This window comes from Podarcis muralis, chromosome 1, assembly GCF_964188315.1.
Source record: "Podarcis muralis chromosome 1, rPodMur119.hap1.1, whole genome shotgun sequence".
NCBI lineage: Eukaryota > Metazoa > Chordata > Lepidosauria > Squamata > Lacertidae > Podarcis > Podarcis muralis.
In genome coordinates, this window is record NC_135655.1 from 80,306,476 (window position 1) to 80,330,517 (window position 24,042).

Consider the following 24,042-nt stretch of genomic DNA (forward strand, 5'->3'; position numbering starts at 1 on the left):
TTTCCAATTCATCAGACTGTAGTTGTGAATGGAATACATTGCAGGGTCGAAGTTCGAGGTGGCCGTGGTCCAGGTTGCCCATTAACCAGCACAGGCTCCTCAAGTGCATCAAATACTCTTCTAAGAGGGGCTACTACGTGACCTTTCTCTTCGCTTTGCTCTAGGGGCCTCAAATCATAGGGGATGGTATCTGTCCCAAGGCGTTCTTTTGGCAGCTCTATACGCCTAGCTGTATTGCTTGCTGACCGATTAAGGTCTCCCTGTAACTTCTGTAATAATAGATGTACAGGGGTTTAGGGTAGGCAATCAGTTGTTCCACTAAAGGAGACTGTAGATGGAGTTCTACTGGGACTCACAGGTGGAATAACCACTTCTGCTTGGGCTTCATTATAGGACTCCAATGCCTCCTGAAGATATTTATCATAATCTATCAAGGAATCAAGTTCTATGACTCCACCCCCATTATTCATTCCACTTTCTTGCCTTGGGGTTACAACTGGTGGAGGGTTTGAATTTGTTTGGCAAGATTCCTTTCCTAGCTTTGGCTTTTACAGCCAATAATTTGCATCGTTGGACTTTGCATTCCCTTATCCATGGAGGATTTTTATTTAATGTGCTCAGCCAGGAATCTATATATGAAAATTGTTCTGGGCACCCTCCAGTTTCTTTGGTGATGTTAGACCAAAGTTTGCTTACTAAATTTATATCAAAGGTTCCTTGAAATGGCCATTCAGTATTTTGTTTTGGCCATTCTAGTTCACATAACGTTCTCAAGCGCCCTGGCGTCATTTTGACTCCATATGCCCCTGAGAAGGCTTTCTTAAAATTATTTAACATACATTCAAGAGGTGTATTTCCCCCTTTGAACCCCCAATTCCCATTGTATGGCCCTGTGAAGTATCCACTCAGTCACTCACACACACACCTTACTGGGAAACGAAGTAGTACTCACTCCACACTTAGGTCAGTTACACATTGTACTTTCTCACACATGCAATGCGCAAGATACTTCACCCACACTCTACCTCCCAATCTTCCCTTTTGCCCTACACCAGATCACCATCTGATGTACCCAGCCACCTAGCGTACTCAGTTCCCCTTTACTGAGACGCAGAAGTTTGATCAGGACTTCTCTTCCTCCCAATTAATTGGAGGGCCAAAACCCTTTAGTGCACTTACCCTTAGCTGGTTCCGTTTCCCCCCGGTCCGTCGCCGTCGGTGGGCAGGGTATCAGACAGACGAGACTGCTGCGTTCCCCTGGAAAAAAATTTTCCATTGCGCGCTGAGTAGGCAGTGAGTGATCCTCTGTCTTGTACCCTGCTCAGTAGGCGAAGGGGCTGCGTTCCAGCAGACCACTTATCCGAGTCGCAGGCACCATAAAATGTAGCACCCTGCTTGTGGTTAACGCTTAGCTGGAATGAAATATTCAACGCAGCAACAGAGAAATTAAAATAATAATTTATTTGTCAGACAAATAAATGTGAGGCACAGTGGTATATGATTACCAAGCTCTGGCCTGGCCTCCTGCCATTATGGCCAGCACTTATATTTCCTTAATCCAGCCCCCTTTGCTTCTCCTCTGGCTGCATCTGTCCAACCAGCCTGGTTGGAATTCCTATTGGCTGATTGGTATGACCAATCACAAAAATACACTCATTTCCTATTGCCTTTTATGGGAGACAAAGAGCTATATTTCCTTCCATTTATAATTGACAAACAAGTATTAATATATCTTTACATGTGTCTCAACAAGGAATCTTAATTACCAGCTCACCTCTTTGCCCTCCTTGCCCTGTTGCCTTCTAAAACAAATGGTTAATCTTAAATTTTTATCTTGAACAGATGTCAGAGACCTTGGGTTCATATTCTCATGCATCATCAATGAAATATCTCCTTTTGGAGGTCTTTAAACAAATGTCTGACAACCATATATATCAGAACTGCTCGGATGGCGTCTCATTTCTGGCAGGGAGCTAGGCTCATCTGCCCCCCTGGTCTCCTACAGCAATATGACTCTATGAAATAAGAATTTAACATTTCTTTCTTTCTAGATCCTTTGCATAATTACATTTAAACCAATATATTTCATACATTATCATAGGTAACCTTTTAAAAGAATAAAGCTTCTCAAAGTAAAAAGGAAGGAACTCAGTAAAAAACAGCTTTTAAAAGGAACCTCTTCAGTTCACCCCCCCCTTTCACCCTCCTTTCCAGCCTCAAAATAAAATAGGAAGAAGCTTCTTCTTCCCCAGCCAAGCCAGTTGCCTTTCCCAACATTTATTGCTCTTTTTAACTCTCTCAGTTTAAGAAAGAAACAGTTTTAAAAGACTTCCCAAAAATGCTTTAAAAAGACTTCCCAAAAAGCCTCTCTTTCTGCCAGCTAGATGCTTCTCCATTTGGTCTTGGCCTTTTAACCTTAGAAAGAAGATCTGGCTCAAGTTTAAGGCACATGGTTTTATTTTCCGTAACCTTGCTCTTTAACCTGTAATTCCAGCTTTTATGACTTTGAGAATTGTTTTCTGCTATAAATCAAAGGGGGGCCCCTTGTCTTAGGAGAATGGCCAAGGTTTTCTCTATAAACAGTTGGCCTTCTTGCCTGGCATGAAACATTTGAAAATCTAAGCCCATTTAATTTAGGAACCTGATCAAATATAAGCCAATATATGCCTTGATTAAAAATGCAGTCTATATTCAGATGCCACACCCCCACCCCGCTGCACTGACTTTACATGTCAATTCAGTTGGGAACATGGGAATCTGCCTGATACTGAGTCCGAACCTTGGTCCACCCAGCTCTATACTGCCTGCTCTGACTGACAGCAGCTCTCCAGGGAGGACCTTTTCCTAGCCCTACCTGGAGACAGCGGGAATTGAACCTAGGGCCTTCTGCATGCAAGGGAGATGCTCTGCTACTGAGCTACAGGCTTTCTCGAAGATCTTTGCATGTTTTATGTTGCCCACTGCTTAGCATAGGCCAAGGCTTGGAGTAGCTTTCAGTATAACAAGAGTCATTTTAAACTGCCTCTGATGCAAACCTTAGTAACACTAGGCAAGGATACTCTTGCTGATGGCCCTTGGGCCCTCTATAAGAAAGATCTGCAGGGGCATAGTAGAAGATGGTGGTGGGCTTTGTGAAGCCCTGGCATTGCAGGATCCGATTCCCTTGTTTTGCAAAATTCAGTAAGGGAGATTCTGTGCACCTCCTATCTTTATCTTTGCAATTACTGTGGGTAACATGCGCCCTCACACCCTTCCTCAGCAAGGTGAAGTTGAGTGCTCCTTCACTCCTTGTCCCACGCTGGACTGTCCCCGAGATGATTGGCTGTTGGCCCCAGGGCAGTGCTGCTTCACCTGCCGAAAGGCTGCACCCATGACAGGTAAGGAGATCTCAATGGCTGGGGCGTGTTGTTGTGGCATGAGGATGTATATAATTGTAGGCAATGGGTTATCAGATAGGTTTGCCCATGGTACACGGCTTCTGGTGAGCTAAGCATCTTTGTGCTCTACTGTCCCACCATCACACACACCTTGTTTTCCTCTCGCCAAGGTCCCCATTCTGTGCTCACAGCTGTTTCCTTCCATTGTTCTCCTTTTCTTGGCCAGGTTGCTTTGTGGATGACAATGGAGTTGAATTTCCAATTGGACAGATCTGGTCACCGGGTGATCCCTGTGAGTTATGCATCTGCCAGGTGAATGATAACCTGCTCTACTTCATTCAGTTTCAACCTCCCAATCTCCTATTGCAAAAACCATGGTAGCCCTTTGCTGCTGCTGCTGCTGCCCCCACCACCTTAGCTGAGCCAGGATTAGGAGAATCCAATTGACACTTGGAACAACATACTGTAGTTCTAACCCCAGTCTCTGTTTGCCTGTGTATGCTGGGATCCAAAGGGTATAGTTGTGTTCTTGTTGTATGTCACAAAAATGATGAAATTTAGGCTTTGATCTCTCCTGACTGCTTAGGAGGCCAGAAGTGCCTTTTATTTATTAAATAAGTGTGTTCACAGTCCATAGACAATAAGTGGCACTGAACCCACTGACTTGTATAAGCTGCCATGTGGACCCTTTTTTGGGAGGGGGGGGAGTAGTGGCAGAGAAATGTTTTAAATGAATTAACCTCCACCAGTGATCCTGTGCCTTCCTTCCTTGCCATCACCTCAACCTGTTATCTCTCTGCCTGCCCTATCTTCCTTAGTGCTACTTGCTGGCCTGCTGTGATGTCAGAGAGGATCTAGGCAGGCAGAGGTGTTATCCTGGCTTCTGTGATGACCATTTAATTAGCCGAAGTGATGTCAGAGCAGTTAGTCTATTGAGTGTTAACAGGACTTAAGGCATTGAATTCTAGGATTATAAACAACCTTTGTAGGATGAAACTGTAAAATTATTGCTTACATACCATGGGCTTTCAGGTGTCAAATGTAAAGCAGTTGAACAATTCTGGAACCTTTTATGAAAACTGACACAGGGACAGAAAATATTTGCTGCTTCAAAGACAGATACCTTAGGAAATTCAAGTCTCTTCTGGGGTGATATCGATCTATCTGCCTGCAACAGTCCAGCTGTTTGTGCTGTGGGTTTCTGTGAAGTTCTTTTCTGTTGCAGGCAGATGGCTCTGTGAGCTGTAAGAGGACAGAGTGTTTGGAGACATGTCCTCACCCAATCCGGATCCCTGGGCAGTGCTGTCCAGATTGTTCAGCAGGTAAATTCCATCTTCTCAGACAACTATTCCCTTCTCAGGGAAATCAGAACACCAGAATCCACAGCCAGAAAACTCAACTTTTGCTGTTGTTGCTAACTTGCCTGCTTTTCCTTATATTACATTGCTTATTCTAATTGCAGAATTAATGTACACATCAGTGCAGACTGCAACTGCAAAACAGCGGGGTCAAAATGCAAGAATTACAGTCTGTGACAAATATCTTGTCATATATAATGCCTCTTACAGTGCATGTTCATTTGACCCCAAATGTTTTCATATAGAGAAAGAACTGAAAACAGCAGGGAAACAATCTGGAGTAAGAGGGAGCTTTTTTTGTATCTGAAGGCTCCTTGCTTGTTTTGGAACCCTGGTTTCCCAGGGATATTAAATGTATGGCAAGTCACCAAAGGAAGAACATAAGACAAGCTGGATGAGGCCAAAGACCCATCTAATCCAGCATCCTGTTCTCATAGTGGCTAACTGGATACCTGTGGGAAGCCCACAAGCGTACTATGCTCCATGAATTGACTTCCATGATTTGGCTGGGAATGGGAATGCAAAGATTGTGTTCTTGTCCCCACTGACCCTCGTGTTTACCTAACCATAAATCTAATGTCTGAAGAAGACTGCTGCTGTTTGTTGCAGTTTGCATATGTAAGGCCCCATCCACACCATGCATTTAAAGCATCACCACACCACTTTAAAAATGCATGGCTTTATGTCAAGAATCCCAGGAAATGTAGTTCGTTAAGGGTGCTGGGAGTTGTTAGGAGACACCCCCATACCTTCCCACACACCCTATTCCCTTCACAGATCCACACTGGTTCACAGATCCAAAGTGGTTCAATCCCAATAACTCTCAACCCTCTTAACAAACTACAGCTCCCAGGATTCTTTATGTTAAAAGCTGAATAATGGTGTTTTAAGTGTATAGTGTAGATGGGCTGAAAAAAGGTAATTGTTAAGAGTCACGACCCACATTGCCCTATTTTATTTTATATTTTATTTATTAGATTTATATACCACCCTTTGTCAAAAGATCCCGCAGTTCACAAGATAAAAGAATGAGATAAAAGCAGGTTGTTGACGTGACCCAAGTTGACAAACTAAGCGTGTTTTTCTTTTTTCTTGACTGAAGGCTGCACCTATGCAGGAAGAGTCTTTTACAACAATGAGACATTCCCATCTGTCTTGGACCCCTGCCTAAGCTGCATTTGTTTGGTAAGTTCTCTGTTCTCCTCTCCCAGCCTATAAGGGGTGTTCTGCCCTAGTAACAGGTCCTACAGAGCAAGCTTGGGAACCCTGTGACCCTGCCAATGTCACTGGACTACAATTCCCATCACCCCTGACCACTGGCCATGCCGGCTGGGGCTGATGAGAGCTGCAGTCCAATAACAAGGCCACAGTGTTCCTGTGCCTGCTACAGAGCAAGCAAAAATACAGCAACAAACAGCAGCCCTCTTCGAGGAACCAGCGCTCTAAAATGCAAAGGGAGGCCTCCACAGATGCAAAAGGCTCACTGCTTCAGACTGTCGCCTTCCACAAGTCGGCAGGCAAGTGAGATGGCAACAGGAGAGGTGGAGGCAATGCTCTCACCTGCACTGCCTTCGCACGCAGGTTTACTTAACTGTAAATGTAAAGCCCAAAGAAGGCTAAAGTCTTATCTGGGATTGTATAAGGCACCTTCCCCAGAAAATTAGGCTGTGTATACACTGTATTCCTCTAAAGCGCATTTGAAGCACATTATCTATCTCAAAGAATTAAGGGCTCTGTGGTTCGTTAAGAGTTGCTGGGAAGTTTAACTCTGTGAGCGGTAAACTACAGTGGGCAGAATTCTCTGAAGGAAATTGTTTTTCAAATGTGCTTTGAAAGTTATAGTGTGTATGCAACTCTAGGCTGCAATCCTATACCTGCTTATCTGGGAATATAAACCCAAGTTGAACTCAGTAGGGCTTCTGAGGAGACATTTAAAGGGCTGCACTATTAATTTGGAAGGATGTCATGTGTTTATGATATAGAATATTATATGATTGAAGTTGCTATTAATTTTTTTAATGCATTAGCAGTAAAGATGCTGTCTTTATTGAAACGAATTTGAAAAGCTGATATTGTGTTATTGAGATAATTTGAGATGTTCACTGAATTTGTTTTTTAAAAAACAAAAGCAGAATCTTCCTGCTCCCCCAACCCAACTCTCTGCCCAGGCAAGCAACAGGGCTTTGGATGCAGCGGTGCCCCCACCACAGCATTAAGTCTTGCTGCTGCTGCCACCAGTGGCGGAGGAAGGGAGTGCGGTGGGTGCAGGCCGCCCCGGGTGTCATCACTGAGGGTGTGTGTGACAAAATTACGAAAATATGAGTTTTTAAAAAATTGGGCTCAGGGAACTTTTTATTTAAGTCAACAAACGCAACAAAACACGGGTGGCACTGGGCGCCACACCACGGGGGCCGGCACTTACCGCAGGGCCTGCAGCATGCCTGAGCCACGCGTCTCTCCTGGGAGTGGCGTGGTGGCTTGAGCACCTGCAGGCTCAGCGCTGCCTGAAACGGCAGCATGGAGCTTGCATCTGCCCACCACCTCTCCCTCAGCCACCCTACAGCTGAGGGGAAGGCAGTGGAGAGGCTCTACGCATGCCCCCATGGGCTCGTCCCACCCCCGGCTGCAGGATGTGCTCGCCACACCGGGCACCCGAGCAGCTAGCTATGCCGTTGGCTGCCACAGCCAAGAAGTTGAATTGATCTGTAAAAGGACCAGATAAACAAGTAGTAATAAGTGCCTAGGGTTATATAAGATGCCCTGTATCCTGAAACAGATTGGCTGGGAAGTTTGAAATGAAAGGCAAGGCTCTCTATATTTCTCTGCCATTTAATGAAGGATTTCTCTCTCTCTCTCTCTCTCTCTCTCTCTCTCTCTCTCTGTGTGTGTGTGTGTGTGTGTGTGTTTTCTTACAGCTAGGCTCTGTGGCATGTTCTCCTGTGGACTGTGTTGTCTTTTGTACATATCCTTTCCACCCAGAAGGAGAGTGCTGTCCAGTTTGTCATGGTAAGCATTATGATCTTAGGGCTTTTCCAGATAATAATTTAAAAATTGTTTTGGGTTTTTTTTTAAAAAATGAGGGCTAGTTGTGCAATATAGTATCCAATATAGTATCCCCACTAAAACTGAAAAGGATATATCAGTCATTAGAATGGTTTTATAGTATTCAGATCAATAGCTGATGGTTTGTTGTCCCATTGCCTTCTAAATTGCACTGGAATGCATTTATATAACTTAACTTGTACATTGCAACTGTGCAGCATTAAGTAGCTAGGGCATTCCAGATTTTTGTGATAGTCACGGTTTAGTGCTAGAGGAAGTAACTGTCCTACTTATGTGTGTGAATACCAACATTCTAATATGTCTGGTTTCTTGTCTCTCTAATCAGACTAGGTGCGAGGTCTCTGTGGCTAAAATTAAATCTGTTGTGCTGTTCTCCTTTTGTAGACTGCAATTACAAAGGGAGGAAAGTGGTGAATGGACACGTCTTTGTACCAGAAGGTGAACCCTGCATTCATTGTACTTGCCAGGTGAGTTGTGAAGCTCTTGTGGGGGGAGGGGGGAGGGAGCCTGGGATGGTTTGCAGTTCAAAAGGGTTACACTTCCACTCCCACACTGTTCTCTTGCTCTTCCCATTGTTCTCTATTAGTGCTATTATTGTTAGCAGGCCTGGGAATAAAGTTTGGGGGTGTTGAACTGCTGGGCTCCATTAAGGAGATCAGATGGCCTTTAGCAAGACAGCAACCTAGAAAAAGAATGAATGAATATTCTTTATCTATAATAATAATAATAATAATAATAATAATAATAATAAAATTTATACCCCGCCCATCTGGCTGGGCTTCCCCAGCCACTCTGGGCGGCTTCCAAAAGAATATTAAAACACTGTGATACATCAAACATTAAAAGCTTCCCTAAACAGGGCTGCCTTCAGATGTCTTCTAAAAGTCTGGTAGTTGTTGTTCTCTTTGACATCTGGTGGGAGGGCGTTCCACAGGGAGGGCGCCACTACCGAGAAGGCCCTCTGCCTGGTTCCCTGTAACTTGGCTTCTCGCAGTGAGGGAACCGCCAGAAGGCCCTCGGTGCTGGACCTCAGTGTCCGGGCTGAACGATGGGGGTGGAGACGCTCCTTCAGGTATACTGGACCGAGGCCATTTAGGGCTTTAAAGGTCAGCACCAACACTTTGAATTGTGTTCGGAAACATACTGGGAGCCAATGTAGGTCTTTCTAGAACCCCAAAGCTTGAAAATATTGTTTTACCTTCTTGGGGAAAAGGTTTTTTTTCCCCTTTCCTTCCTGTCTCCTCCTCATTTCCTTATCAGAAGCATCCACTTACCGTTTTAAACTAACCACTGTTTCCTGTGACACCTGAGCTTGGAACTGTGATTTGTTTAAACCAGAAGCTGATCCTAACATGTTTTCACTAGCCATTGTTTAATCAACATAACAGTTATCCAAGTTATGATGTCACAGGGAACTCTGGTTAGTTTAAAGCCTTTCTCTGATATGTGAAAGGGGAGGGAACCACACAAACAAAGGCTCACTGCAACTCATTGATTTGGTGATTGCTAAGATGCCTGATTCATCATCCACTGTCACATGGCTGAAGCTGTTACATCAGCCTCCAGCAGAGGAGGGAAACGAAAGGATGCCTGAGCACTCCATCAGTGCAGCTGAGAGACCAACAACTTTTGACTCCTCCTCTTGAGCTTTTCCAACTCAGTTGGTCATCAGAAAAAAGTTGTGCTTGAGTGTGTGCATCTCCTCCTTCATCCCAATCCACTTTTTTGTGGTGTGTCTTTTTAGATTGTAAGCCTGTGGGCAGGGTTTGTATTGTTTATAGTGATCTGTAAGCTGCTCTGGGAGAAGGTTTTGGCGTTGAGTGGGTTAAAACCCCTTTCAATAAATAAGCAGGAAGAAGCCATGGTTTCCAGTTTTTGTCTGAACCAGTTCAGCCCCTCCTCTGTTGCTTTGTGTCCCTCAGCTTGGAGAGGTGAGTTGTGAGAAGAGGCCCTGTCCAGGCACCTGTGCGGAGCCCTTTGGCCCCCCTACACATTGCTGCCCTGACTGCCATGGTAATGAAGTTCCAGGTAGGGGTGCTCATCGTACCTGCATTTTGTGTTGTGATATAAATTCAGCATCATCAAATCTCACAGCAGGGGAAATTCTTTCACTCTACAGTTTCCTTACGCACAGGAATGCCCACAGAAAGTGCTTTTATTTGTCTCTCATGAAATTTGGTGTGGTGGTAGAGGCAGAGGCAGAGCTACCGGGGGGGGGGGGCTAGCTGGGTTTTTGGCCCTGAGTGAAGTCTCCAGAGGGGCTCCATTGAGGCTCCGTGTGTGTGTGTGTGTGTGTGTGTGTGTGCACACGTGCAAATGCGCATGGGGGTGGTGGTAAACTGGGCTTTTGACCCGGGTGAAATAAAGCCTAGTTCACCTCTGGTGGAGGAAGTGAGGGAGGCTGAGGAGCTAATGCTCCTAATTCCTGGCTGTCTCTTAAGTTAATTCCCACCAACCCCAAATTTTTAAATATGCAAATTGGCTCAAAGCTGTCAAGTTTATTGCAATGTACTTCCAAAGGAAGCAGAGTGTTAGTTGTGCCCAGGTTCACACAGAATCAAGAAAGCTCAGAAATTTGCCGCCATAGTGTGTGTGTGTGTGTGTGTGTGTGTGTTTGCATCTCATGGTGTGGTGCAGAATGTGCATTTGTGTTTATGTGCACCTATGGCCCTTGAAGTTCAGAATTTGTGGTCTGTAACCAAGGCCAAAAGCTGAGAGTTTTCTGGAATGATTCAGGGTAAGCAGTGCTCAGCCTGGTCTGTGGTTGTTTCACAACAGATGATGTGGCTTCGCTGGAGAAGAGCCTAGCCAATTCTCACTTGGAAGATAGAGAATCAAAGGCAGGCTTGCAAACCTTCCAGAGGCGTTCCATGGACCCAATGTCTGAGAGGAACTGCAGCCTCTGCACTCCCATTCCCACACCTGCTTCACTTGGTCCAGATGTTCATCTTGCGGCAAGTAATGCAAGTGCTTGGGAGATTGTGCCAACGAGGCCAACGGCACCAGAGAATGTTGATCTCCATCATACCAGACCAGGAGGTCTCATCAAGCTGCGTTTCAACTGGCCACCAAGTGCCAAGCCCCCTTCTTTTCGACTAGGCCAATCTGTGACTCCTCAGATAAGACCATGGTCTCCTTTGCCACTTGCAAATAGGCCGGGAAACCTCAGGCCTTCTCCCACCAGGCCAAGCTCTTTTGGCTCTCTGTTGACTCATCCTCGGCTCCTTTTCCTCATGACAAGGACTGCTGGGACCCCTGCACCCTCCAATGCAGTTCCTGCTTCCACTCCGCTAATGGTAGCTAACCTCACAGAGTCCACCACCACCTCCTTTCAGCCTTCAGATACCCACAGCCTTCCTCTGTCACCTCCAACAGAAACACTTTCCCCTTCCTTCAGCCGCAGTCCAGACTCTCCTCTGGAACTTCAAGATGGCAGACCCCCCCACACAACAGGTTCACCCATGGACCAGCAAACTTGGGGGAGCAGCCTTACATTGCCCCCTGGTGGTGAGAATAACCTCCGTGGCACTGCTCCCTAGCTTGAAGGAAAGACCAGGCCTGCTTTTGAACATGAGGAACGTAACCACTTTTAACCTCATAGGTGTAGAAGAGGATCTACCAAAAAAAAAAAAGGTTGCCACTAGTGGTGTGAGCTGGCCCTGCTGCTACTTATCATTGGCAGGATCTACTTTCTCTTTTCTTGGAGAGCAGGCCTAATTAGCAGGGGTAGTTATTCAGCCCTAGCTCCTGTTGAGATGACAAGGCCTGTTTGTACTCTAACCAATGTCTCCTTGGCTGTGGAGCAACGTGGGATAATCACCCTCCTTTTTTTTTTTTTTTTGTTTATATCAGTATAAAGATTCCAGCACAGCCTTATGCCCCTTCAGAAGACAAGTATATATATACCAAGGACCAAGGACTTTTTTCTAATTTCACCTCTTCTGCTGTGTTGCAGTACTGGCCTGCTGCCAGCAAGGGAAGGAATCCCTTGCATAGTAAATGTTCTCACACCAAGTCTAGCACAGGTATCCTGCTGCTGTTTTTGGACTTATACGAGAACGCCAGTCTTCAGGGATGATCATTTTAAAGGAAAGTTGGCTAGTTTCCATTTCTGGCTTTGATACCAGATCTACTGTTGTGTAAGGCGTTCTGAAATTCAGATTACAGTACACAGGAGCTAGATTTATGCAAACACCAAAAACATACGTTTTGTGGTAGCTAAATGTAAACATGTCCCCCCCCCCCCCGCAATTGATAGGTAAATTTGCATTTTGAAATTTAAATTTCAACATGAATTTCATTTTCTTTGCTGAAGCATGCCACTCGCCAGCCTCCCTGAAAGTGGTTTGGTCTTTTTGGGTTTGTTTTAGGCTTTGAAGGTGTTTGCAACCAACTCCTGAAACTGGTGGCAGGACAGATTTTGTTTAACTACCTCAGAGAGGTGTCGAATAAGGATGCATCTGTACTGGACATTTGAAACCAGACTAGTTGCCATGGCGTTCCCCTACCCCTGCCCCGAACTCTGGGGACTGTAATTTTGTGAGGTTGCTAAGAATTCTCTCTTGGTCCCATTATGAAACAGCACTTCTTAAAACTCAATGCTTAGGAATCATGGATGTCAATTATTTTTGGAACATAGTTTGGTAGTTTGGAAAGTAGCTTGTAGTGTGTCCAGTGTAAATCTAATCTCTACAGTCCAGACTTCAGTCTGTATTACTGGTTTTTCTACCTCCCATCAGGCAGCTGGAGATGGATGCTTTTTAAACTGAGGCTGTGCATTCTGAATTGCTGGCTTCACATTCTGGTGAAAGTTTCCAATGTGGGGGGGGGGGAGGCAGCAATGGTGGGGGAATAAGAGTTTGTTTTTAAAAAACCAACACTTGTGTCAAATAAATTTAACCCGTGTTTCTTCAAAAGTGCTGTTTTTGGCTTTTAAAAACTAAAGTGTTCAAAGTAAAGAGTTTCACATTAAGAATTTTTGCAACATGTAACGTGCTGTGTCAGGTTGGCCTGAATGTGTCCTGGGAATTCCAAATTAGGGCTTTGTCATGGCTCTGGAATGATGGAGGAGTTGGATCCAGTCTCTGGCCTGCCCCATGTGGAACTCAGCTGTTAGCACTGGAGCCCATCTCTCCTCCCTTGATCCCAAGGAGACACTTTTTGCCACCAGGTTCTGAACATTGGACCACAGACTCCTCAGAGGATCAGGCCAGAAGAAGTCAATGGCCAGATGCAGCATAGAGCGGGTGAGGCCTCTAGTCAATGAATACCTAGCCCAGGCTATGACATATCTGCTAGTTGCTCCAGGACACTGTATGCTGTGCCTCAGATGCAGGATTATTAGCTGTGGTCCTGAAATCCACATCTAGGTCTCTCTCCAAGGTGCTGATCGTGCCTTGCCTGCCTATCTGCCTGGAACATTGGGGTCACTGACTTCCCCCTTTCTTGGGCCATCATGTATCTTTGGTATCCCCAAGGACTAGGTCTTTGTTTCATGTTCTGTTAACCCATTTCAAGTGAGGGGGGAGCATTCCCTCTGTGCAGCAGAACATATCAGAAGTTCAGTGGAACGAAGTTTATCAGAAATGGACAGAGCAAGTTGCTCTGACCCGTAAAAAATAGCTCAAGCTCTCACATGGAACTGGTGGACAGAAATTCAGGATAGAGTGATGTTGTGTGTTGTGTTTTAAGTTGCTCAACAGATCTAGCCAGGGAGAGAAGAGCAGAGACCCATGGAAACTAGAAAATATGAACACGAAAAAGGAAAACCAGCTCCAGTTTCTCACTGGTAATACTTAGTTAGATAGCTATGTATTCAGTCTGTGAGGAATGCAAACCAAAATTCATTTGCTTTATATTCTTTTATTCTACTGTTATTAGTGTTTCAGCTTATGGGGAGGGAGCATAGTGACTAAATTTAGTCCCAGCAAGTAAAAACAACCTTGAGGGAATCATTTTGCCAATAGATGTTGTCACGTTCATGCCACAGGGGCCAAGCCGACCTGGTTGTTCGCTCTGTCAAAGACACAGTAGTACTCGCGGATGAAGACATCCCCAAGGATCCACAGCTCACCAGACTGAGTAGGGATGCTGATGGACTCAAAGCCACTTGTGCAATAGCCATTTTGGCCCTGAAACAAGGGGAAACAAGATACGGTTAGTGTTGGCTTTTGTGTCACACCACTTGAGTAGCTTCACTGGCATGGGAGACCCTTCACAGAGCATCTATGTTGAAGTGAGGTTGGGGGCTGTGTGGGGACTGTCCTGTGATTGATATAAGGAGGGCTTTGTGATTTGTGTCACTCGGTGGACACCAGCTGTCTCCCTAGCACACCTTCCTTTCATTCAGCCATGTGTTGCTTGAATGCTTGTGCATTTTATGGAATGTGGCATTAGGAGATTCTGTCCCCCACCCCACACCCTGCAGGTTCACACTATACATTTAAAGCATATCCAAGGCACATGACTTCTCTCAAAGAATCCTGAGGACTGTAATTTCCCTGTCACAGAGCTACAATTCCCAGTACCCTTAACAAACAACAGTTCCCAGATTCTTGGGAAGGAAGTTGTGTGCTTTAAATGTGCATTGGATGTACTTCAAATGTATGGTGTGGATCTTTCCTAGTTTTATATTATGGAATTGATATGATATTATTACCCCTTCATGGATCTGATTCCTATCAACTTTTCATAGAATCATAGAACTGTAGAGTTGGAAGGGACATTGAGGGTCATCTAGTCCAACTCCTTGTAATGCAGGAATCTCAGCTACATCATACATGACAGATGGCCATCCAACCTCTGCTTAGAAACCTCCAAGGAAGGAGAATCCACAACCTTCCAAGGAAGTCTGTTCCACTGCCAAACAGCTCTTACTATCTGAAAGTTCTTCCTGATGTTTAGTCAGATTCTCCTTTCTTGTATCTTGAATCCATTGGTTCGGGTTCTAGCCAGTGGGACTGATTTAATCAGCAGGCTGATCCCTTCGAGAAAATTCCAGGTTAGATGAACCATGACCCTTACCTGGCGAATGTAGGCACTGGCAGGCACAGGGAACTCATAGCCATTGATGGTAAAAACAATGTCAGGTAGGTTGTTCATGGCACTGCAGCTGACCTGATGTGGAGTAGAACAAATAAAAAACAACAAGATTAGCCATGTGGCACTGTGCCTTCAAATGCTGAAAGCAAAAGGAAAAGCCAACAATTAGTCCAAGTGGAAGGGCCCTGGGAAGGACATCAGTTAATACAAATGGGACCTTCAACATAATGTTGCAGTGTGGAGTTCCTACTGTTCAGGATTCCAGCCACTCTACTTCATTCCACTCCATCCCTGATTTTCCGCTCCCACCTCAACAATTCAGTGTTCCACGGCCTTCATTGGACTGTATCTGGAGTCCCCCCACCCTCCAGGTTTCTTAAAGATTGTTCTACTTCTGCAGATCTTGGTGGCTCCTCAAGCCTTTCTCTGTTGCATGAGTGGTGCTGTTCTGGCTGCAAAAGCAGCAGCACACACACCCTGAATGTTGCAAATAGAGGAAAATGATTATGACAGCTCTGGGGTGGGGGTGGGGATGCAGTACAGAAAACAAATAGCACCACTCAAATCATGAGGGCAGGGTTGGAACTGGGCCGCTTGCCACCACAGGCAACATTTGTGCAACCACCTTCTTGCACAACCATCCCAATTATAGTGCTAGCTGGCTGGTGTTTGGATGAATATGACCTTTTCTTGGCAACAGTCTAGTTTGGATCGAAAAGGGAATGCTCCTGCAGCAGAAGATCTTTCTTAGGGAAGCTGTTTGCATTCACCATAACAATAGCACCAAAGTAACTTTTCTTCTAAAACTCCAAGCATCTCATTAATATATATTTTTTTAAACTCAGACTCACATATATCCATATTTACCCTGCCTTCCAGTTACGAGCAGAAGGTTCTTTGTACAATGGAGAAAGGTCACAGGAAGGCTGAGGAATAACCAACTTGCCATTCCCCTTTTCTCTCTTCATAATCTGATTTTGGCCTACCTCACAGGTGAGGAACTTGTGGCCCTCTTAATGTTGCTGGTCTACAGCTCCCATCATCCCTGGCCATTGGCCATGCTGGCGGGGGCTGATAAGAGTATGAAGAGCCACATGTTTCCCACTGCTGGCCCAACATCAGTGCTTTTTTAAAAACAACAACAACCAACACCCAGGAGTCAGAATTGGCACTGAACTCATCTCTCTCTCTCCCCCTCTCTCTCACACATACATACTCTCCATCATATCAGTCTCTTTGGTACCTTTGGAAGCCTCCCTTCTTTTCTTTCCTTACCTCACCGTTGCTTGCACCAATGTAGTATTGAATGTTAGAAATGCCTTGAGGGGGACCAGCCAAGAGGGAGGTACCAGTGTCAACAATAGCTTGGCAGCCGCCGGAACATGCAATAGCCTGGCCATTCATGGTGATGCTGAAGAGAACACAGGTAGGTCAAATGTGACAAAGAGAGAGCAACCTTCATCTTTTTGCCCACAAGATGCCCATGAGGAAATGCTCTCATGAGAACCACCCATTGCGTGTAAGGTACAACTTTCCATGGCTGCTCTCCCTGCCTCTGCCTCTTTCCTGCTTGTTCTCCCTCCCTTAGCTATTCTCTGAATCTCATATGTGTCTCAGTTGATCACATCATATTTTGCACCTTCTTCTTGGTGGCCTCTGATTGAAGTGATGACTGAAGTTGTCATTACCTGTCCAGAGTGATCTGCCAGTAAGACTCAGAAGAGAGAGGCACCCAGTAGAGGTTCCCAGAATAGTAGGATGAGTCGACACCACCGAACATCACAAAGCTTCCACTCTGGTCATTGCTGAGAAGAAAATAACAACAGAGGACTCTAAGAACCTGCCCGATATAAGGTGAAGAGTTGGATTTGGATTTGAAGAGTTTGGTTTTGATATCCCGCTTTATCACTACCCGAAGGAGTCTCAAAGCGGCTAACATTCTCCTTTCTCTTCCTCCCCCACAACAAACACTCTGTGAGGTGAGTGAGGCTGAGAGACTTCAGAGAAGCGTGACTAGCCCAAGGTCACCCAGCAGCTGCATGTGGAGGAGCGGGGAATCGAACCCAGTTCCCCAGATTACGAATCTACCGCTCATAACCACTACACCACACTGGCTCTCAAGGTGGGACTGTTTGTCCACCTAGTCCATTATTGTCTTCTCTGACTGGTTGCAGCTGCCCAGAATCTAAGGCAGAGAATCTTTCACATAGCATAGGGTGCTTTCAGATTATCTGTTTATTGAGCATTCATCCTCATTTGCTTGCAGGGAGATTTGATGATGTTGGATATTTAATAAGCATTCATTCCTATTTGTGGGGAGGATAGATGGCGTTGCATCAAAGCAAGTGTTATCCACACTTTCTACTGCATTTCCCCATCAATTTCCTTACTGTACTGGTATTCTCCATATTGATCTTTTGGGGGAAATGGGCTTGTTGCACAAGACCTCCAAATAAGCTTTCAGTATGTGATTGAATCCACCCCAAAATGCTGGCTGAGACTGATGTGAGTCAGAGTCCAACAACATCAGAAGGGACACAGGTTTGCCATCCATGCTGTTGTAAAGACTATGATGTCAGAGTAAGTAAAGGGCAACAAGCATTTATAAAAAGGGTTACATCACCACCATCATCTATAAGTTGTAATATATTTAGTAGTTGTCTAGTTCTTGGTCCAGCTGAGCCCTAAGTGATGCTTGATATGGTGATGGTTAGTGAGGAATAAAGTCAACATCCCCAATATTTTAAAAAGACTTGCATGCAGTTTTGTGCTTAGACATGAAGCTAAATTTGGTGTTTGGGTCAAATTTTGGACTTGCTATCCAGCACAAGTTTTCCTGCTGCTGAGTTTCTAGAAACAACCTACTTAGTTCTCATGTCCTCTGTCCATTAGCAATGGGCCCCTGCTGCATCCCTTTGTGGGGGAATGCTCTCAGATAGCTCATATAGTACTTACGAACTCAGGTAGACGGAAAAGAGATCCTGAGACACCAGACCCTCGCTCATCATGTTGTCAAAGACAGGAGTTGCACCAGAGGAGGCAATGCTGGGGTAAGCCAGACCCAAGATGCCATCAAAGGGGGAATAATAAAGGAAAGTGCCGGGCTCGGTCTCACTCAGGCCAAAGATCTGGTTGGTGACCTCAATACTTCCCACCTATGTGGGAGGGAAGCCACAGTCAGATACATTATGAAATTAAATGAAAATATTCCACTTCCTAGCTGATGTATGTGGTGGTGGTGGTGGTAGCAGCAGTGATGGGCAGTACTTTTTGTTAACCATGCAACATAATGAAGGCTAGGGCAACAATACATCTAGAATTTCCCAGACATATTTGGAATTTGTCCGTCAAAAATGGCATCCGGGCGGAATTTTCAGAAATTGGTTGAAATGTCCGGGGAATCCCAGGCGTATGGTAGTCCATATTGGAAGTGTTGATTTTTTGGCAAATTTCCAAAGGGGGGGGGGTAGCTTAAAAATCTCTCTCTCTCTCTCTCTCTCTCTCTCTCTCTCTCTCTCTCTCTCTCAGATTTTGAAATAAAAGCTCAACAACTTTTGTGTCCAGAGTTTCACTTTTTGAAATATAGCAACCCTAATAAAGGCTCCTTTTTTTTCTCTTTTCTTTTCAGACAGTGTAATCTTGAGTGTGAGCTGGAATTCCCCTTCTTCAAAGCTCAGCTCATCCACAAATTGGAAAAGTAGCCTTAGCTAAGCCACTCTCAGCCTCCTTGCCCTTAACATGGGAATCATAATAGTGGCCTGTTGCAAGGACTGCTATGATATTGGCCTGGCTTGGACCTAATGCTAAACCATAGTTTTAGTACTACGTGAGCAATCCTCCTCTGCCATGGAACAAAAGAAGTACTCGTTTCCTTTTTTTTAAATAACCATTTTGTCATTATTTTCAGACCTGGAACTGCTGATAGCTTAAACTATGGTTTATTGAAGAAGGCCAGGATCAGAAACCATCAGAAATCCAATAATCTTGGATTATTTAAATAAGCCATCATTTAAATTAACCACATATTGACCTTATTAAACACAACAAGTCTGAACCAGGCTCAATTGTGTAGCACTAAACTGATTCTGAGTTCTATTCAAATGGGACCAATGTTTGTGGAGTCCTTTGAGAACCTAGGAAAAACACTGTGGGTGGAATTCAACATTGTGCTATGGTGAATGTCTTGCAGTTTGCCAGATGGAATGATCTCCCCTCCATCTGTTTTGGGTGTCCTCCCGACCCCTCCCCCCAGAAAAAATGGGGGGTGCACTGCTGGGCAAGTTGGGGAGGAGGGGGGAAGCCCCATTGCGCAAGCAGAAACCCTCAGGCAGATATTGCACTGCCAGGACTCATTAGGTAAATCCTACTCTATATAAACATCCTTTTTCAAAGAACCTTCTGCTAATTGTGCAGGGAATCTAGATAACAGGGAATCTAGCATAGCTAAGTGCAAGCTGTAAAGTATAGAATATGACTTGTAATGCAGATTCTGAAAGGTGTGCTGGCTGAGGCTGATGAGGAGCATAGCCCAAAATATATGAAGCTCACCAAGTTGGCAAAGAGTGATGTATTTTAGTTCTATGGTCCCCAGCAGTGCTTTTCTTCTAGAAAAAGAGGTGCCAGTACTGCACACCCTTGAGTACCCCCAGAAAAAAAGCACTGGTTCTCAGTCGGTACTGCTCCTCTTTATCCACCTATGCCCAGTGTTTAGCTTCCAAACTGGCTGCCCATCATTCTTTGTTCCCTAGCAGTTTACCTGGACGGTGTCATAGGCTAGGAATCCAGTCATGCTCCCAGTGCCATATGTGACGGAGACACTCTGGCTGGTGGCCTGGTAGGTGGAGGACTGTTGGGGGTTGAAGCGGTTGTGGTTTGCTGAGAACACAAAGGAGTTAATCCGTGATGTTTTGGCGTTCAGGTTTAGCATGTATACAGACGTGAGCTGCCTCAGTACAACAATGTGAAAGCTCTTTCCTCTAACCTCAGCTGAATGGGAGCTGGCTGTGGTTGTGAGGGGAAGACACCTGGCCAGTGCTAGGGGGAATGCTCCTCTCCAGCCGGTTGAGTAGATGCAGAGAGAAATATCCCCTCATGTCACTTCCCCAAATATTAGGGGTGGGGAACCTCCAGGCCTCTTTGCCTGCCTCTGAGGGCTCTTCCTTCCTCATCCCAGGTCATTCCTTTCCCATCCCACACTCCCCAAGGGATTTTGTCTGGCTAGAATGTGTCCTTGAAATTTGTTAATGCCTCTTGCTCTGTTGGGTGGCGATTGGAGTGTGTGGTATGTGTGTGAATAGAAACCTCCAATTTTGTATGACTGGAATGACCGTTCACCAGTCATGACATGGGCAGCTTTTGTGACCCGGAGTGGGCTTCCCTGACCCACAGGGTCATGCCTGCCAGCTGCTCCAACCTCTGGGCCATCCCCCTAGGCTGTAGGTCATCCAGGTGATGTGCTCCATCAGCCAATCGGTTGCAGCCCCGGGATGGAGCTGGGAACCAGAAAAGGAAGCTGACGGCAAAGCAGGTCAGCCATTCTGGTCAGAGCACCCGGAAGAGTGGTTTGTGGGTTGTTGCTAAATTTTTGCAAGTGGTAGGCATTTTCAGCTGGGGGAATCTTGGCAGCGAGGCTGCGATTTTCGCAGCCTCGGGTGGCGATTTTAGGCCTTGGGCAGAATCCTTTAGTCCATCAATGTGACCAAGGGGTAGTGCAGTAGTGCATCTCTCACATGGCGGCGTTATCAGGGCCCAGTTAGAGGGGTTTTATGCTGGCCATGAGGGCTCGGTGCATGGTCAGAACCCTCATACGGGAGGAGTTGGGGGGGCCCAGCCGCATAAACTTATGTTCTGTGGTGTCCACCTGAACTCCTACCAATCCCTGCTCTTCCTTAGTTCCCAGCCGGGGTTGGAAAGGGATACACACCCAATGCCTAAGCCAAGGTTCTCCTGCATCTGAATTTTAATAAAGTTGTGGCCTAATTTAATCCCATAACACGCTGTGTATGTATCTTTTTATTTGCGGGGCCTGATTTCTGGGGAGGGGGACTGCGACTGGGCTCGCAATGTAGTCTCCTTTAGCAGTTGTCTATCCCCTTTTACTTCTGGCCCCACACACTGCTGACATGAGGCCCCTGCAAAATTGCCCATGAGAGATTGTGACCCTCGGGCTGAGAACGGTTCCTTACCCCTGCCATATGTGAAGGTAGACCTTGTGTTGTTGTTCCACCTCAATTCCCTTTATTGCCACCTGCCATGGGCTAGTCTAGGCAACTGTCCACTTAGGCCTGTTATTAGGACTGCATTTTGCATGACCATGATGAATACACATTGAGGAGATGATTGCTGGGCATGGGCTGAAAGGATTACCCAGTCCATTCCCAATTCTAAAGGCTACTTACAGCAGGCTGAGCTGGAGCAGTACACAGAAGGGACCCACAAGTTGGAGGAGCCGGTGTCAAAGAGGACTGTGAACTGCTGTGGTGGAGTACCGATGTAGATGGTGCCAATGTACTCAATCTGTGGGGGGAAGAAAACAGGGTGTTATCATTACTATTGCACCACAGAAGATTCACCTGGAGACAGAAGTTCTTCCTGGTGACCCGCTTATTGAGCATCCATTCTGATTGGTTCATTGGAAGCTCATATGACAAGGGTGAAGAACTTCTGGCCTCTGGGCCAATCTTGGTCCACCAGGAGTCCATGTTGGCCCTCAAGACCACTTTCTCCAAACCACAGCCACCTGCCCATCAGCTGACATCACTTGTGACATCATCTGATAGTCATGAGGGCAGGGTTAAATTCCATGTTGGCTGTGCATACCTGTTCCCTGTTGGAAACAGGGTGTGTGCAGTCCAAGCAGCAGGGTTAAATCCTGCTCAGTTTGGCAGGAGTCCATGCAAACCACTTCTGCATTCAGGAAGGAGTTTGCATGGAGACCTCTGCTAAAATGTTCTAAATACATTATACCCCAGATCTAAGGGTGCTTTAGGTATGCAAAATTAAAGTGGATTAAAGTGCTCCATTGACCTAGAGCAACAAATCTGCTTTTTAAAAAACCTCACCTTTGGCCATTAGAAAAATGATGGGGAAAGTATGGGATGAACAAATTATTAACAGGAAGACATGTAAACACCTTGCAAGCAGATCAGGATGAATGTTCATTGTTGTATAACTGCCCCATAAATAAACAGAGCAAATGCTCAATAAAGTCCAGGCATAGCCTAACTACCACATAAGCTTTGTAGACACAAATCAATATGAATGCTAATAAAAAGGTCATCTGGAGAAGTCCTAAGGGTAGTCTCTGGCAGTAGAACACTAAGTGCCAGGATAGGAGTGCCTCAGTGAAGGATAGAAGTGGCTGAAGAACAAACCAAGGATGCTTAGCAATGGAGAATTGGTGTGGGAATTTTTGGAAGGGATAGATTGGGTTTACTAGTTACCAAGATGTAGGTCCCACTCCTGATCTTCTCCTTATCAGATTTTAATTTTATACCAAGTGAACCAATTTTGCAAGCACATAATAACCCTGGACAGTTCCTTCTCTTTACCAAAACTCAGTAATGTATTGTTTCAGTTATAACCTATGAATAAAGAATACTTACATCCATGTAATTCTCCAAGGGCTCAGCGGCATTTGCGTTGCCTTGGCTGGGGAAATACTTTGAGCCCAAGTTGTGAGGATGTTTCTCCAGGTATTTTTCCAGCAGCCCATGTTCTTTAAGGTTTTGCCTCAGGGATTTCCCTTTCCTCAGAGGGACCCTAAACAGCAAAGAGTAAGAAGGGGGAAAAGAAAGAAAGATGGCAAGGTGATAGGAGAAAATATATATTCTAGTTATCGAAGCTTGCAAAGCAAAGTTTGTTTTAGGACTTTCAGTATTTGCAATGTAGTAGGCCTTGGAGATCCTAGTCAAGAATGGCTTCACCAAGTTTTCTATAGAAAGATGGCACCTCCTACCCTAAGAATATACAGGGCTTTTGTAGATGACTAGCTGGCTGAATAGATAGATAATTTTTAAAAATGCTTTCTTTAGTTCTTGGGGGTAGAACTGGGGCACAGCAAAGGGTTTATGGCTTGCTTGGCATCAGAGACAGAAAGTTTGCTGAAAGAGCTTGTTGAACAAAGTTTAGAGCCTAGTTAGGATATGTGACCCTCCAGATGTTGTTGGATTCCATCACCCATCAGTCCCAGTTAGTTTGGCCAATAGTGAAGACTGATGAGAGTTGTATCTAACAAAATCTGGAGGGCTATAGCTTCACCATCCCTGGTTTAAAAATAAGGCTGGATGTTTCTGAAGCAGAATATACCTCCTTTCCTTCAAGAAAGCTGAAATCCCAGTACTTACTTGGTCACCAAGCACTGGGAGAGTGCCACCAAGCCCAGAAGCAAAAGCAACTTCATGATGTCTCCTTTATCCCCAAGCCGCTGATGAAAATGAAATGTGGGTCCCAACTGTAGAGCAACACAGCAGGGTGCTGCTTCTTATATACATGAAGCTCCAAGTCTTTCATATCATATTTGCAACTCCGATAAGAAATGCAAACCTTCCTGATAAGATTTTTTTTTATGTCCTTAAAGAAAAGGCTTAGAGAACGTTCCAAGTTCATTCATTTCCATTTGCTCTAGGACCTTGACCTAAAAGGGTGCTGAAACTCATGTGACATTAAAACCCATCAGAACACATTGGCAGGTGTCAAGGGTACTTACATAATGGATTGCATTCAACCAAGTCCAACTTAGAGTAGACCGATTGATATACATGGGCCTAAGTTCACAGTGTCTATCAATTCCAATGGGCCTACTCTGAGTAGGACTTAGTTTACTAAAAAGAAAACATTTTCTTCTTATAGTACTCAGGACAATAAGCACAAATAAATTTTCTTCAAAAAATGTAAGGAATTGTATATTAAATATGCTGTTTAATATTATTTTATATTGTAGCACAGCAGCATAGCTAAAGATCACCTGATAGCTCAACTCCTAGAAACTGTGGTAAATCCAGTCACTCATCCTTGTTATTCTGGGTGTGTTTGGAACAGATAGCAATAAGTTGTCACTGGGAGAATACAACCCCTGCCCCTAAACTAGCATGTTGGTTGCATTTGCAGTAGTACTACATGGAATCTGGTTGCATGAGCGTAATGGGAGCCAGTTTTATGATACCATTGATATCATTAGTAGTAAGGCACAAAGCTAGACCCTT

General features: G+C 45.1%; 2 protein-coding genes across 5 annotated transcripts in view; one reads left to right on the forward strand and one right to left on the reverse strand.

Moving 5' to 3' along the window:
* The window catches only part of VWCE (von Willebrand factor C and EGF domains), a 31,581-nt gene extending 18,937 nt beyond the window's left edge, over positions 1–12,644 (forward strand). For 3 of the 4 annotated variants that reach the window (XM_077932640.1, XM_077932636.1, XM_077932642.1), the window contains 8 exons: positions 3,260–3,377; positions 3,604–3,689; positions 4,603–4,699; positions 5,838–5,920; positions 7,651–7,741; positions 8,183–8,265; positions 9,721–9,826; positions 10,577–12,644. In XM_077932640.1, the coding sequence (XP_077788766.1) occupies positions 3,260–3,377; positions 3,604–3,689; positions 4,603–4,699; positions 5,838–5,920; positions 7,651–7,741; positions 8,183–8,265; positions 9,721–9,826; positions 10,577–11,337 (1,425 nt within the window). In that variant the 3' untranslated portion in view covers positions 11,338–12,644. The remainder of the gene's footprint in view (positions 1–3,259; positions 3,378–3,603; positions 3,690–4,602; positions 4,700–5,837; positions 5,921–7,650; positions 7,742–8,182; positions 8,266–9,720; positions 9,827–10,576) is intronic. The other variant, XM_077932637.1, reaches the window with a different exon arrangement.
* A 1,030-nt stretch (positions 12,645–13,674) lies between these two features.
* LOC114584107 (pepsinogen A3) lies at positions 13,675–23,279 on the reverse strand. Its single transcript, XM_028705629.2, has 9 exons — positions 23,185–23,279; positions 22,444–22,600; positions 21,238–21,355; positions 19,596–19,714; positions 17,795–17,994; positions 16,528–16,644; positions 16,115–16,250; positions 14,822–14,914; positions 13,675–13,929 (listed from the first exon to the last, which is right to left on the reverse strand). The coding sequence occupies exons 1-9, from the start codon at positions 23,238–23,240 to the stop codon at positions 13,777–13,779; spliced, it is 1,149 nt and encodes a 382-aa protein (XP_028561462.2). The 5' UTR covers positions 23,241–23,279; the 3' UTR covers positions 13,675–13,776.
* Positions 23,280–24,042: the final 763 nt, after the last annotated feature.

Bases quoted from the DNA above. Each gene is read 5' to 3' on its own strand.
- LOC114584107 (XM_028705629.2), bottom strand. From the start codon at position 23,240: ATGAAGTTGCTTTTGCTTCTGGGCTTGGTGGCACTCTCCCAGTGCTTG. The intron at 22,601-23,184 runs GTAAGTACTGGG...TTTGCTGTTTAG, and splicing joins TCCCAGTGCTTGGTGACCAA to GGTCCCTCTGAGGAAAGGGA. The intron at 16,645-17,794 runs GTAAGTACTATA...TTTTCTTCTCAG, and splicing joins TTTTCCGTCTACCTGAGTTC to CAATGACCAGAGTGGAAGCT.